At 36.9% G+C, this 16,397-nt stretch overlaps 1 protein-coding gene across 1 annotated transcript in view; it reads right to left on the bottom strand.

Annotated features, from left to right (window-relative positions):
• CNTN1 (contactin 1) overlaps positions 1 to 16,397 on the bottom strand; it is a 200,348-nt gene that overhangs the window by 51,786 nt on the left and 132,165 nt on the right. Inside the window, exons 6-14 of the mRNA XM_066183095.1 lie at positions 14,241 to 14,413; positions 12,279 to 12,374; positions 10,476 to 10,682; positions 9,101 to 9,197; positions 8,764 to 8,945; positions 7,449 to 7,573; positions 5,321 to 5,438; positions 3,686 to 3,836; positions 3,055 to 3,182 (exon numbers count right to left, since the gene is read on the bottom strand). Coding sequence (XP_066039192.1) covers positions 3,055 to 3,182; positions 3,686 to 3,836; positions 5,321 to 5,438; positions 7,449 to 7,573; positions 8,764 to 8,945; positions 9,101 to 9,197; positions 10,476 to 10,682; positions 12,279 to 12,374; positions 14,241 to 14,413 — 1,277 coding nt within the window. The remainder of the gene's footprint in view (positions 1 to 3,054; positions 3,183 to 3,685; positions 3,837 to 5,320; positions 5,439 to 7,448; positions 7,574 to 8,763; positions 8,946 to 9,100; positions 9,198 to 10,475; positions 10,683 to 12,278; positions 12,375 to 14,240; positions 14,414 to 16,397) is intronic.

The raw sequence follows: 16,397 nt of genomic DNA, 5'->3' as shown, positions 1-16,397 counted from the left end.
GGCAAACATGGAAAATTCCAATAAATAAACATTTATTCATATACAAGTTCAGCTCCATAGCTGTTTGATCATACATTAAACCACTCCCTCAAAGTCTAGTTTACATATTATTCATACAACTACATTTCAAAGGACCAAACTGAAGACAACAAAGAAAACATTTTACAACTAAATACCTGACTTCTGTTTAGCTGTTAAAATCTCTGAATCACATTACAACTATTTTTATTCACTATGTCTCAAGTAGAAAGAAGACACATGATGAATCTTACGTGACTTTTGCTGCATTTCTTATTTCAATTATAATATTACCTATGTTTTAAAACTTGCCTCTTTAATGAATTTAAACTTCTACTTGATTAGGCAAAGTCAGATTTTCATTAGAGCATTGCAGGTATAGTGTTCTTATTTTATCTACTGAGAAACAATGTAATAGATGCATAACAAATTTTTTAAACAGCTACGCATGAAAAAAAAAAGAACAATACAAGAAAAGGAAGAAAGCTGTACATCCCCCAGCAATATCTCTTATTATTACAGGAACAAAAAAGAAAGCAGACATCTCATGACACTTGCTCGAGCTCTTGACACATACATGAAACTCATATGGCAAATTAGCAACTACTCTGGAAGGAACCCACTGGATCAGTGAGACTTCCTCCTTTGCTTACAATTATTACCATAAAACAAAAATCCACAGAATACCATCCTTATGCCATGACAGGTAGTATCTGTCCCACCAATATGGGAGTGGTAGTAGGGTATCAAAAGTTGGAAGGCACTAGCCGTAACGATAGAGTTATTGCTATTAGTTAAAACCTAGGCTTGAGCTTGCTCTAAGGAGCACCCTCCATTCCATCATACACAGAAAAAGAAAATATCCTCAGTAAGCCCAGTATTTTGTCAATCTGATTCAGAAAAAAAATCGTTCCCCAGATCCTGCTCTATTAATCTAAAACCTACTTAATACCAAGACTATGAGGATGGCACAACTACTGCCTTTTGCAGTATGGAGCATCTCACAGCGCATTGGAGCAACCTGTTAACATCTCGTCTCCAGGGCCTTACACACGGACACATGCTTAGGATACTTGCCCCACTTCAATGTGGTGGTGCCTGTGTGCTCAGTACCAGTATCAGTCTAAAAAGCTGCTGAAAGAGTGGACCAGTGGCAGGGAAAGAACAGCAACTGGGAAAACCTATCAGAGTTTGCAGCACCTGTCAGCTTCAGAATTACCTTTTTATTTTCCTATAGTCATGTGCCATGTCTGGTAAGTTTTATGGGCTACATGATGTGCTTGGGAACATTGCTTTCAAAGTATTATTCATCAACCCCGATCATTGCCCATAATGTAAAAATTATTTTGAAATAAGCCAACTAACTTTCTGTTTCTGCTGTCCTATACTCTTGGTGTTCATTTTCAGACGAATCAGAGCAGAATTTTTCAAAATTTAAAATTTCTTAATACTAGTTTATAAGGTTTACAAACATATTGGATTTTGTTTCACTGTGAAAATTTAGTAGGCAAATGTTCTTCCTGATTTTAGAAGCTGTGATATAACAATTAAGGGGCTGAATAAATCTATTTACATAAACTTTCAAAATATTTAAATGCCTGAAATTAATATTAAGATATATGAAACAGCAGAAGATAATAAAAAATAACTGTAAACATAAAAATACAGCTTTACATTTCATTTGGTACAATAAATTTGGAATGTATCAGCCAGAAAATTGCTTTCATATGATGCTACAGATTAACCCTTATATTAGCACATCAACATTAAGGTGTCACACCCAGCATGATTTCTGGAACAGAGATTAAAAATCTATTTGACAAATGACTCTTCCACTATCAGTGGTGCTTGACAGACACAGGTATTACAGAATGCTTTCCTTCCTGTCTGTAGTCTACAGTTATTTAGTTATTTGACATCAGATTTAAAACACACAATCAAGAATATCAGTACTCAATCAATAAATAGAAATACTGATAAAGGAAGGTAATTTAGAAGTGCAATCATATGGATGTATGCCCTTATCTCACAAATTTCATGCATGTTTCTTTAAAAGCAATGCTCTCTCAAACATGCTTATACCACCACCAGAACAAACAAACCAAAACCCCCTCAAAACAAAAAACCGCAGGGCTAAGAAAGGTCAGCAGGAGTCCCATTTCTCTGAGTCATGGCCCCAGAATCACACGTTAGCATGAGTGCTAAGCTACCAAACAGACTGAATGCATCAAAATATGTAGATTTAATGTATCTTGTTTAGTAGTCTCTTATAGAAAGATCAACCCTGAAAACTGAGATATGGTGTTAGAACTGATGTAAACTGTCCTGGGTTGTAGCTTAGGATGTGCACAAAGTATTCTATCACCATCTTCATGAACTGTTGAATCCAGGTGGGGCAGTGTTTTCCCAGACCCCCTCCCTCTGGGCCATTATCTTCTGTTAACGGCCCATCAGATGCCTTGCCCATGACTCATAGATAACTCCCTCCAGGAGTTGTTTCTGTTTAACGGGCCATCAAGGACCCCCTGCATGTCTCGTCATCCCATTGTGAGATGCTCCGCCCAGAGGAAGGAACCAAGCATTCCCACCTGGATATAATCTGGGGGTGGGACAATACAGGGGGTCCTTACCAACTGGATTCCCAGAGGATCAGAGCTACCAGACCTTTCTATGGGATCACTGCTTCAGGAAGACCACCTCATCTGGACTGCTTCCATCACCCTGCTCAGGTTGTATTCTGACTCTGTCAGTGGTCTTTTGTATTACTGCATCTATTTTATTTTACTTTTTATTCCTTTCTTCCTATTAAATTGTATCTCTGACTTGGAGCCTCTCATTTGTTTTGCTTTCAAACCACTACATAAATATACCCAGTTTCAACTGGGCAATATGCTTTAAAAGCATCAATTCAGTCTAAATAAGGAATTAAATTAGAAAGATGTAGAACAGCTTGAAAAAGTAGTGCAATGCTGGAATAAAAATTAGTCATTTTGAATTAAGGGATTCTACCCCAAACAAGGGTTGCCTGAGGCTTACCTGTCATTTCTAGGACACCAGTGCTATTGGCTTTTCCTCGGTTATTTTCTGCAAAACAGGTGTAGCGACCTTCATCCAGCTTTGTGACATTGATAATTTCCAGGCTCCCATCATCCCATATACGTATGCTATGGAAAGTGCAAAAATACACTAAGAGAAATTAGATTCTATATTAGGAAGCAATACTTCCTGTAGAACTGTAGTAAGTGAAAGAACAAACCGCAAACATCATTCAAAAGCTCACATCTAACTACTGGATTTATAAACATGCCTACAGTAAAAAATATTTGAAGAGACTGTGGCATGATTAGATGTCTCTGATTGCAGGAGCAAGAGAATGTACTTCCATTCACTTGTACTCATTTAAGTATTTTTCTTAGAGTTTTATGGTACAATTCAATTTTTAAACCAGACTGGGTAAAGTTGGATACCCTGCTAACTCTTTGAAGCCATACTGCCAGAAACATTTTGACATATTGTTTTCCTGAAGTTACACATTCTCCTGTCCCTGAAGTCTGCAAAATGGAGAATCATCCTAGGAGATATAGATAGATAGAGAGATAGATAGATAGATAGATAGATAAGGTTACATTTTTAAGGCTCAAAGTGTCCACTAACAGTCAATACTAACCGGCTCCCATTTACAAGCAATTCTGTTCCTTTGCTCCAGGAGAATTTTGGCTTAGGAGCAGCTTTAGGCTTGCATTCGATGATAACACGCCCTCCTTTAGCTGCTAGGATTTTCTTCTTCATAGGGTTCAGTTCAAAAGTGGGAGGTGAAGCTGTAAGCAAAAATTAACACAAATACTGCTGTTAGTGATTTTACAGCAAAATAGACTTTGTTTGCAACATATAACAAAAGACAGAACTATTGAATTGTTTACAAATGTCCATTATTCAGATAAGCAAGAAAAATATTAATGATACAGAGATGTACTGGGAAGTACATGGTGATCTACAAGAAACATGAAAATCATTACGTACTTCTGTGCTCTGTTACACTAGAGGTTTTCTTCTATCGATTTCTGAACTTTCATCTGAGTTTAATCTAAAAAGTTCAAAGTCCACTGAAAGTTCCTCCCTTTCAAAAGGCCTTTTGATCATTCCTAAGAAAATTCAGATTCCTGGAAATAAATTTCTTAAACAAGTTTCTCACTCAATCATAATTTCAAAGAATAGTTGGGTTTACTTTTCAGTGGTTTTAACCCTCTCTACGAACTAAAATTTTGCCCTTCTTATTCTTTGTGGTTTTCTGTTTGGCCAGTTGGCTTTAGGTGCACTCTGAGTCGTACAAGAGTATTGAGACATGACTATCATAAGCACAGCCTGAGAAAATAAAGCTATTCTTTAATTACAGGAGTACAGAGCAAAACTCTGACCAACATCCACATATTACCAACACTGAATTTTGAAAACATACATATAAAAAGTGCTTATTTTGTGTAAACCAAACTGGTAGTGAATACATAGTAATGGAAGAACAGTGTAGAATGAAGCATTGTTGTACAACGGATTGGGAAAACCAAGAATAGTTTAGTTCTTGGGAAAGTCTGAAGGCAAGTGCAAGATGGAAAGAACAGCAACTACCACAGGGAAATCTAGAAAAATGTGTCATACAGGCAGTGTGTCTGCTCTAATGAAATGAGTAAAAACATCAGAAATTGTTTTAAGGCTGAGAACTCTGGATCTGAGAATCAAACTTTCAACAGGATGCTCCTCAGGAAAACACAATGGATTTATAACTAGATCCAGCCATCAAATGGCACAGCTACATTGCATACAAACATTGTGACTTTGGTGTAACGGGTTGTAGAAAGCAAAACCAAAGGGAAGAGCAAAGACAAATAGCTTCAAAGGCCAAGTAAGTGACAACATGGTTTCTTAAAAAGCAGATTTTGCCCCACAGAGAAATGATTATATGTGAGCAAAAATGAAAATGCTTCTTAACCAGTTCTGCAAACTTAAAAGTGTATGCTGCAATTCTACGTGCTTCATATAACTTCAGCACTATCAGTTCCTCTGAGCGGGAACAGCAGGAAACAAGCATCATAAATACAAACAGAGAACATGCCTCAGAAGTTGGAAAATTTATTCCTCAAGTTGTTGTCAAAAACCAGCTAGAGAGCTCAAATAAACCCCATCTCACCTAGATTGAATGAGAGTTCTTAGCTTCATCCTCACAGTAATGTTACCAAACAGTACTTGCAAATATAACTGCTATCTTACTCAACCCCGAAACAGTAAATAGAGAAATAATCCCACTGACCCACAATCTTCAGTTCAGCATTTGCATAAATAATTCCGTGCATGTTTTCTGCTATGCACTGGTACATGCCGGCATCGTCAAAGGTCAGACTTTGCATTCTTAGTTCACCTTTCCGGAACTAAAACACAGAATCAATAAAATAACAAGATATTAACATAAACTGCAGAAGCTGAAGAATCCACACCCACCCACATTCTTTTTTTCCTTTTTTTTTTTTTTTTAATTTTTCCTTTTTCAGTGACATTGGGTTCACCTTTTTTTTAAAGAAAGATTCATTGTCATTCTATACGTAAGTTTCTGGAAAAGTCCTAGTTGAGTGTCAGTAAGCAAATTTACTCTCCAGTCCCCTGTGTTCATATCAGCGCAAACACCACTGATTCAGAAATCAGAAACAAGGAAATAAATTAATGTTATGCACATAAGCTTTGTTATGTCATGCTCAGTGGTCAGTACTTTCTTTTGTTACATCATTTTACAACAGGAAAAAGTCAAAGCAGGTCTCAGTGAGGTAGGAAGTAGGAGTTTTTCAGAAGATTCCTCTGGGAGATAGCACAAACTATTTTCTATTACTTTGTTTTAATGTAAAATATAAAACAACAGTCAATCAAAAGAAGGCAGTTAAGGTGAGGTATTTTGTAAATTACAAATAGATGTCAATCAGTTTTTGAGAGATAATGTTAATGTATTCTGTTTTCTTGTGAAAATCAAGCTGAAAGCTGTAAGTCTTGTATCTAAGTACACTGGAGTGCATGGAGCAGTGGGAGATTAACAGAATAGTGCTTAGCTGAAAAGAGAACAGATTAAAGGAAACATTTTCTGACTGTTCTTTGTGAAAATGTTTTAATCATATTTTATACAAGGAATCTTTGTTGTGTGCTAAATGAAATGCCTAATTACAAGTTATCTGATTTAGAAACAAATTACATTTTCAAGGCAATTAACATATTTCTGCTATCTTCCACTTGGAAATCATCTTATCATCATAGTACCACACAGCATAATCTTCTGGTGTGCTACTGGAGACATACACAGTGTGTTCTGCAATCCAGTATGCAGATTTTGTTAGTGAAAGCCAAGTTTAGTGGGCAGCAAGTAACTCATTAAATTTTTTGCTTGCAATAACTACCAAAGCAAGACAAAAGCATTGCTTTTCCAGGTTTAAGCCACCTCCATATAGCAGATGGTGATATCCCTGTTCTCCCTCCAACATCATTCATTTTTCTTAAGATATACAGCAAAAATATAAGCTGCCTCATTGTCTTTTTGTGTTTGTTTGCCAAGATAAGAGTCATTACAGCTCAGCAGATGCAGAGCTGCATCGTGCCCTTGTATTCTCTTGGTTTTTAAATGGCTTTTTATGTAGTATAAGCAATAGACTTTGAATACACTCTTGAAATGCCTGAACAGGTTTTTACCAGAGAAGCTGTGGATGTCTCATCCCTGGAATTGTTCAAGGGCAGGCATGCTGGAGTTCTGAGCAACCGAGACTAGTGAGAGGTGCCCCTGCACATGGCTAAGGGGTTGGAACTAAACAATCTTAAAGGCACCTTCTAACACAAACCATTCTGTGATTCCATGATTCTAGGACAGAAAATCTACTTTGTTTAAACCAAATATCCAATTAATAGAATTAAATTATCAAACAGTACTTCTTTAAACTTCTTTTAAACATCACCTAAATATTTGCAACATTCTGTGTCTAGAAAAAATGTGAAAAAAATACAGGATAGAGAAAGATCAATGATAATTTAAAAAAGAATCTTTATTGTCATATCTCCAATGACTATTTTGTCTTATATTTTTAAAGATCCATTCATATTTAATGTAGTAAAAATGATTAATTTTAAAGAGAAGCTGATAGATATTTCATCCAGAGTGAAGAGCATTTACTTAAACAGGTGTAGAGAAAAAGAGGTATCTACCTCCTAAACATATCGTGAAAAATTAAGTTCATAATTCAGAGCTGAATACTAAATAGCTGAATACTAATGCCTCATCCAAGTGGCATCAGCAAATATTTAGATGACTATAATTAATTTTCTTTCAACCTTTTCAGAATGCATGCTTCAAAAAACTGTTTCCATGAGCTAAGCACTCAAGTTTGTGTTACCTACAGCGATGCACTCACCGAGGCACCATTCTTCAGCCACCTAATTGATGGAATAGGCTTGCCCGTAGCTACACAAGGCCAGTACAGGTCACTGCCTATATCCCTTTCTGTGTCATTGATATGTTCTACCCACTCAGGAGCAGCTGCAGAATAAAATACACGATGCATTGTAAATACAGCACATACATATTTAATTTGCATTATGTTATATTAATTCCACTGCTTATTCCATGATACTTAAACAGGCAACTCTAAGTAATGATAATAACTCAGCAATGCACCAGCACAGAAAAGAAGTTTTTGTCTTACAACATCGATTCAAAAAAGCTTCAAACTATTTTTTATGAGAAGAAAATACGGAATTGAAATAATGGTTCCTGAATGACAGAAGACATAAGATATTACTACTTATATTGATATGTAGATTATTCAGTGTGGAAATTACTCAGTAGCACCATGAAAATTGTAATTAAATGACATGAAATTGTGCAAAACTGAGTATGTACTGAAAGGATCTCCAGGAAATCATTCTCTTGGTCCAAAAACTGTATGTAAGAAATTAATATTGAAAATGGTCCAGCATATTTGTTTTTGCTAGCAAACAAACCAATTATTATTAGCTTTACTTATTATAAGCAGTAATAACCTTCCCACACTAATTCTGAGTTTGATCTACTGATGTTCTAGCACTTAACTGAGGATCTTAACTCAGAAGTTCTTCTGTACAGCGAATGAAACAGACATAAATCTTCTGAGGGTGGTTCAGATGTTTCGTGTGACCTTTTCATGTCATGGTTTTGTGGCATGACCCTCAGACAAGAAGCCAAGTTACCTGGGATGATTTCACTATGAACAGTAAGATACAATTTTGGGTTACCTAATTTAACCAAATGCATAAAGGGAAGTGACAGAGGGCAGAGGAATAAAGAACTGTGCATAGCTAGTAGGACAGAGAGCTAAGACAGAAAACACAAACAAAATAAGAAACCAAGAAATCCTAACAAACCTAATGGCCTCTTTTTCTTCCCATGAGTTCTTCCACTTCAAGTACTATAAATTGATTTAATTTACATTATGCATAAATATCCTAACACAGAACTGCCAACGCGTGTACACCAGCTATCATAACCAGGCATTAAGTAGTCTTTCTATTAATACATAACTATCATGCCTGGTATTTAATGCAAGAATTTTGATGCTGTTCTATTAACTTGAACAGCAGTGTGTGAGGATGATAGTACGAATCAACACTGACGTCAACTGTGAAAACACAGATATTTCCAACATGAGTAAAAGCAACACAGATGATCAAGAATAAAACTGTTCTTCCTACCTTGCACATAAACTCTTGCTTGATGTTTATCTTTTCCTTTATAGTTTTCAGCTTCACACTCATAAAGTCCTTCATCTTCATACTGAATATTGAAGATCTTAAGAACTGCACCAGACATGCTTATCTCAGCAGAGGCTGGCAAGGGTTCAAGGTATTTACTCCATCTGAGTTCAGGAACCGGACTTGAAAAGGCACAGTAAAGTACAAATCAGCATGTTCAAGAACTGGTGGTTAAATTGCAGACTACAAAAAGAGCATTTGATCATGACATATGTATTTTCCATCTCTGAAATATGAAAGCAATTCGTGCTGTACAATAAATTTAAAACACACTTACTTTCCAAGAGCAAAACACTCCAGCGTCACGTTTTGCCCCAGGAGAGCGTACGTGTCCTTGAACTTCACCTTGATATCAGCAGGATATACTTTTGCTCCTAATATGAAGAAAAATAAGATTCTAAGAATAGGCATGTCAGAAAATTATACCGCTATTAAAACTTCCACAGTTCAGTAAAATTTTTCTTAAAATTCCAGACAAAATTCTTCTTTATACTGAACAAAAAGCCTGTCAATTCATAACACCTGACTAAGCACTGAACTTTTACTAGTAAGGCATAATTGCTTTACTTAGCAACTAGTTCTCTTTCTCTGGATGACAAATCCTAACATTTTTTACAGAATTTCTAATTGCATTTGAAGCATGATGATGTACTCTTTGTGTGGGTAGACAAAAACCTGAGTCTGTTTTCCACAGGTTTTTTACTGGATGGAATATTTTGAATTATTTTGAATTTAAGCTCAATTTTATCTCAGTAAGGGGATGAAGGAGTGAGAGCAAGCACATCTACAGTTTAATGAGTGCACAGGGATGTAAATGTAATCAAATCTCCCTACTAGCAATCCCTGTAGGAACCCTCTTGCAGTTCTAGATGAAGATGGCAATGTGAACACTGGAATATTTGGCCATAACTATGGAATAATACTGGTCGAAGATTGGTAATTTAAAATTATACTAATTCAACCTGTAGTATGAAAAATTGTGCAGATAAAAGGGTCACTGAAAAATTGATGATCAGTTTATGAGAATCTAGTGACTGGAAGTCTGAAGTGGCAAAAGGGAATTTGGTTCTTTTTTGGAAAACATGCAGTTCTCCTGAAGAAATGGTGGCAAATAATCCAGTAACACAAACCCACAGAGTTGTCTTAGGAGATTTACTGTGAGACACAAAGCTCTTAGGCCACCATTGGATAGGACAGTTCATTGGGAAAAAGGATTTTCCTCTTTCATGGGGGATTTTCTGGGAGAAAAAAAAGTAAATCCTCAAGTGTTCATCAACATTTGAATGAGGTTTCTGTTTCCCAGTCATAGTCCTTTGAAGCAATGCCAAGACCAGAAAAGATACTGAAGATTTTGGGATGAGATCAGGGGTTTATCGCATAAAAGAAATGGGGATTCTGGGGATAAGAACTCTGTTCTCAATGATTTGAAAGGAAGTTTGCAAATTAATCCATGGAGATTTCTTTCACAAGTTTTCACTGTGTATGGGAATGATTTGTACCTCTGCATCTGAAATACCAAGTAACATTGTGCAGTAGCCATTAAAACTTGCCATATAATTCTCCTTACAGAAATGACAGTAGTTATGAATTAGCAAAATTTAAAAAAAAAAACAGTTAAAAGGCTGTGCCCAGTATTTCCAATAAATACTTACGATCAGATTGCGGAATAAGTGGAATAAATTTACTGAATACACTCTTTGTTATTGAAGGGCTGGACACAAAACATGAATAATTGCCCCTATCAGATGCTTCCACATTTGCGATGTAGAGATTTCCATTTGTCTGTGACACAAATCGTCGTTTGTCCAAAGCAATGAACACTGGGAACTCATTTAGAAGCCAGCGATAACTGAGGTCATCTGGGGAAAAATATTTTAGTCAACATTAAAACTCAACACTATCAGCTGTTTAAACCACAGAAAACTGTCTGCATATAACTCATTTGAGTCTGATTTCTAGGTTATAGATCTTTTTTTTTGGAGAGGCAGCTGTGGAAGAGAGATTTGTACGTGTCTCTGCAGCCAGCTTATTCCTGTCTACACTGAACACTGGGGCACTGCTGCTGTCACTGCAGGTTACTGGGGGCCTGGCTACAGTGTGCACACCTTGCCCTGGGCACAACTATCCCACAGGAACTGGAGTGGGATGGGATGTGAGAGGCAGCTGGGTCTTGACCTTATGTAACTGAGAAGCCGTGAAGTTTTCATGAGTCTTGTGATTTAGACAAAACCTTACAGTATTTTAACTAGTAATACGTTTCCATTCTTCAGCTCCTTGCAATGCTTAAACTGAGCATGTGTCTTGGGTTATGTAACCAAAAAATGTTTATTCTATTCCATCTGTTGAAACTGGCTGGGGAGGTGTTGTTTTCTTTATCTCTTGTAACTCCAGGGGGAAGGGGGTGGGTGCCTTTTGATAATGGGCCAGCTGTTAAAACCAGGTGGAACATTGTTCCTTATCTCTTCCATGACATGTCCACCCTCCGGGGGATATCTTCTGTTAATGGGGCATTAAGGCTCACCAATGACACGACACTTTACATCATCCCATTGTGAGATGCTCCACCCAGTGGGAGAAGCCAAACTGTTCCTACCTGGATAAAAACTGAGACATAGGAACACCATATATCCAGTGTTTCCACTGGATGCCCAGAGGAAGACCAGACCCATCTCACCATTACTGGACCCTTTTTTCTACCGGACAATCTCTACTTCGACAGAACCACATCTGCCACTCCAGGAGGGCTTACTTTGGACTGTTTCCAATACCCTGACCTCCAGGTTGTCAGGTTGTATTTCTGACTCTGTCAGGGTTTCTAGGATTTTTGTCTGTTTGTTTTTGGTTTTTTTTGTACTACTACATTTGTATTCTTAATATTCCTAGTAAAGAACTGTTATCCCTATTTCCAAATCTTTGCCTGAAAGCCTCTAATTGCAAATTTATAATCGGACGGGGGAGGGGGGGTGGTTTACATTCTCCATTCGAAGGGAAACTCCAGCTTTCCCTGGCAAATACCTGTCTTCCCAAACCAGGACAGCATGAAAACGAAATCATTATTTCATTTTACAAGGTAGAAGAGATGCTAACAGCCAATTTCATCTCTCATGATGGAACTCCAGATTCTTGGTATAATGCCTGTAGAGCTCTTCAGTAGATAATGATGAGAAAAAGTCACTTCCAGAGAATAACCTCATCTCTGACCCTCTGGGGGTGCTTCTGCTGTTCCACGACTTTAACAGAATCATAGCAGTTGAGGTGACTTTTCCAGATGGAATGAATTGTCAACATATGGTCAACAACAAACATATTCAAAACAGAAACCTAACCTAAATGGTAATTCTCAAGCTGCACAAAAGTTAATGTTTAAGTAAATATAAAGGAAACTTACAAGAATAAATATTAATTTATCTTTTACTCTTAAGACCTTGAAAATGAAGCACTTTTAGCTGAATTACCTGGGTAGTGGTAAGGGGGCTCACAAAGAAGCACTGCTCCAACACCTTCTCGCACTTTAACCTCATAACGTTCCTCAGGTGGAAAGGGATCCAGATCTAGTTTTTCAAAAAGCAAGGGGATGAGAATAGGGATTTTAGCTACAGTAACTTTTTATTATTACCGTTATTTTCAATCCTGTAGAGATTAGTATAAAAATATATCATTACATGGCAGATAGAAACTTGTTGACCCCTAATGCCAGTTTTGCTTATTTGTCATTACCAAATGAATTTTTTAATGTTATTTTTGTCATCATAATTGTAAATGCCAAGGGAAAGAAAAAAGTGATGCGGGCTTTATCCCTAGGAGTAGTTAGGTTTAAAATATTTGAACGTGTTTTAAGGCACTGGATCTAAAAAGTATGCACGGTATTCTCAGCTGGACCAATGGATAAAGCACATGAGAGAATGTGGGTTTTGTTACACAGTTTCAGTACATTTCACAGCAAAACAAAATTACAGCAGGTCAAGACTTTTGAACTCTTCTAAACTGTAGCTGACATTTCTCAATCAGTTTATGCATAAGCAAAAGAAAAAAACCTTACACTAAAGATCAGACATTTTCTATCTTAATTTTAGCAACTCTATTCAGGTCTTTAGAAACACTGATTGTAGAAAGAAATGGTCTTTTATAGGTGATGATTAAAAAGGAGAAAGGAAGAGGTACAACAGTATAAAGAAGAATGAAAGCAGGCTTTTTAAAAACAGATATTTTCAGTTCACTATCTTTACTATGTTTACAGCAGTAAACATTCAGCTCATGCAGCCAGTGAGCTGGTAGGCAGAAAACATGCCTCAAACTGTTTTGGTTCTATTATTTTCATCTCTTAGGTTTATTGGTTTAATTTTTTATCCTATTCATTATTCAGGACTGACAGGACTGAAGCCTGCTATAGGTATAAATATCCCATAAACGGAATGCTGATGTTTTCTCCATTAAAAGGCAGTAACAATCTGGCCTTCAATTTTTTATCTAGAAGATACACTGGGTAAATACAGACTAAGATTATATCAACAATGATACAATCCATCAGTTCATTATAGCTTCTGACTTTGAGCAATATTTGTGGTCCCACAGTCTCACAAATACTATCAGAAAGCTGAAGTGCTCACTAAATGTCTGATCTTCTACAGCAAGTAGTGAATTCTGCTTATGGAGGCTGGTTAATGACAAGGGAAGCATCAAACCCTTAGTGTCAGGGCACCCAGGGCTTTGTGAATGGGCCCCAGTTAGAGTGGATTCCTTTTTTTGCCCTCTGATGATAAAAAATATCCAGGGAGAATGCAACTTATGGCAAAATAAAACAAAAAATCCAAAACACTGTCTTAAGTCTATAAAACTTTGCATTAATCCTCATTTAGTACATCAATTTTTTACAATTCATGTATTTGGTGATATGCAGGTCTGTACACGTACATGTCTTCACAAGACTAGCTCATGACTGTCAGAAGTTGAGAGAAATTTCCCCCAGCAGGGTTTTTTCATTGTAGCCTAGGAGTCAGGGCATACTTTACTAGCAGGTGCTGTGCCTTACTCCTGCAGTTGTGTTTGCACTGCACCTCATCACCATATGCCCTCACTCGACTCTTTCTTCTGTGACTATTTCCCCCCAGGTCCCACCATGACTTTAAAAGAGTCCGGATGTTATTATCTCCAGGTCTGGCTCCACAGGTCTCTTCAATTTATAATTTAACAGTAACTCACTGGGAAGGCAGTTATGTTATGTCAGCTGAATGCTAAAGAATATAAAATGCTTCCAAACTTATTTTGTGTTGATCTCTCCAGACTAAGGCACTTAAGATACTGTTTTTACAGAGTAATACAGATACAGCACACATTAGCAGAATACACTGCAGTGTATAACACTGGCCATTCCTAGCTAACCATAATTTTTCTATATTCTGACATAAACAATGGCTTACATCCAAAACTCAGAGTGGCTTCACTGCTTCTGACAGTTCCAAAGATATTCGACACTACACAGACGTATTTTCCAGCATCTCTTGATTTCTCTGGATTGTTGATAACAAGTCTGCCTCCCACCATACTGTAGCGCTCCTTTGTTAAATCAATATCCCAGTTGTTGAGTTTCCACCTATTAAAAAAGAAAAGCCAGATGTAAGATTTGGCCCCCGAAAGCAAACCTGGTAAGAAATATGATGCGCAAAATAACTCATAAATTCTGAAAAACTATGCAGGAAGTTATTAATATACCTCTACAAAAGTCTTAAGATTTCCTCCAGCAAGAGGCACAGATTGGAACTCCAGAGGCCTTTTAAACATAACAGTGTCAGTTCTTCCTTCTCAGAGATGTGACAAAGTTTGCTAAAACATAGTTGTTAGCCAAGCAGTAAGAGATACTTGAGCTGGCTGTGAATGAGCTAGCCAGTCACCGAACACGTGGATTTTAAACATGTCACAAATAAATATCTAAGGCCAGGCTGGATAAAAATACACTGCCTCTGCACTTTTGAAGTATGGGGTAATGAGAGATTTTTGAAACCTGCTGCAGATAATGAAGAAGTTTTATAAAACCCAACATGCCAGTAAAGGCACTGCAAAAACTGTGGCATGCTTCAAATAAGACCTACTTACTACTACTTCAGTAAATTGCTGGACACTCTTCCCTTAGTTCTGGTAAAACCCCACAGCCAATTCACTGAATTACCACAATTTTAATTCGAGGGATTATGACAGAAACTGGTGATCCAGTTCTGACCAATATCTACTTATTTTAAGAAATGTTAAAAAACACGGAGTGGGTACCAGTGCTCATGATTTGTATTTGTGACTGTTACTGCGTCCACGAGAGGGAGCCCGTTTCCTTACAAAGGAACTGCCTGGTTCCTATGCACAAATAGCTAAGATGCAACTTTTATACATTTAAAGATCATAAAATTATTTCTGCACAAATATTTTATTTTTTCATAAGGTGAAGTTAGGCATTAGTATTTGACAATGGTAACACACACACCACCTGTTCATTCACTATTAAGAATATACCAAAATATGCAGAGGTTTCATTTGGAAGTTGAACTTGCAACTGTCATAGAAAGAAACAATAGTAAGAGTGACATGAATAAAAAATAATAAATTTTTAAAAATCTAATGAAATAGGAGAATTTTAAAGATGCATCAAATAGCATTTTGATCTTATAGAATTCTAGAGGTGTCACTTCAGTCCTGTGAGACATATTATTATATGTCTGTGTTAGAAAAAAAAAAATCCTCTGTTCAGAAATATCTAGGTATAAATGCCCTGAGGACAGCTCATCCTGCAATGAAAAAGGGAGGAAGGACTTATTTACCTCTGAGATAAAAGAATTTTGGCTCAATAACTATTAGAGGACTGAGACAAAGATAACATATTGAGGTATACTACAAATGATGTGTCAGGAAATAAGAAAATTTGCCTTATTCTGTATTGAAATTATCATCACATCACCTATCAGTGCTAATTGTCAGATCTGTTCCTAGACAGAGAAGCTCTGGAGGTGCAATGCAATTCTTTGAGAGTGACTTTGCTAGTTCAGATTTTGCTGAGCCCACAACAGATAAAGAAGAATGTCAAAATTTATCTAGAGCCTGTAATCATCTATAGATGGTGTGTTTACAGTCTTGCAGACAGGGTTGAGGGAGTCTCTGGACTAACTGGGAGGGATGGGGAAATACATCAAAGGTTATCAAATCTTAGCATATGTAATCTCTCCACACTTTCCAAGCATGGCAAGAGGAAGTGCAACAAAATGTCATATAGCATGAGTATATTCAAATGGTGGTTCTGTACAGGTAGACAACCTGTTAGCATATTTTTTAAAGTGGCAATGAAAATAAAAGAAGCTGTTTTGATGGAGGAATACAATAGTTGACTACAATACTGTAACAGATTTAAAAGAGTTGCTGGAAGACTTGATTGGTTTTTCTCTTCTAGAAACCAGTCTGGAAACACACGTAAGTGAGTGCTGGAGGCAGGTCATAGGGTAATTTACTGAAATGGATCTCTTTTTCTGGCAAGATACTGTGTCTGTTTTCAGTGCAATGACAGCAGTTTTCTGACTATGATCAGGTTGTAATTTAGT

Source organism: Chamaea fasciata, unplaced genomic scaffold (assembly GCF_029207755.1).
Source record: "Chamaea fasciata isolate MVZ Bird 193981 ecotype frontalis unplaced genomic scaffold, bChaFas1.0.hap1 SCAF_5, whole genome shotgun sequence".
In the NCBI taxonomy this organism is placed as follows: domain Eukaryota; kingdom Metazoa; phylum Chordata; class Aves; order Passeriformes; family Sylviidae; genus Chamaea; species Chamaea fasciata.
Note: the sequence above shows the minus strand (reverse complement) of the source record. Positions and strands in the feature narration are given on the sequence as shown.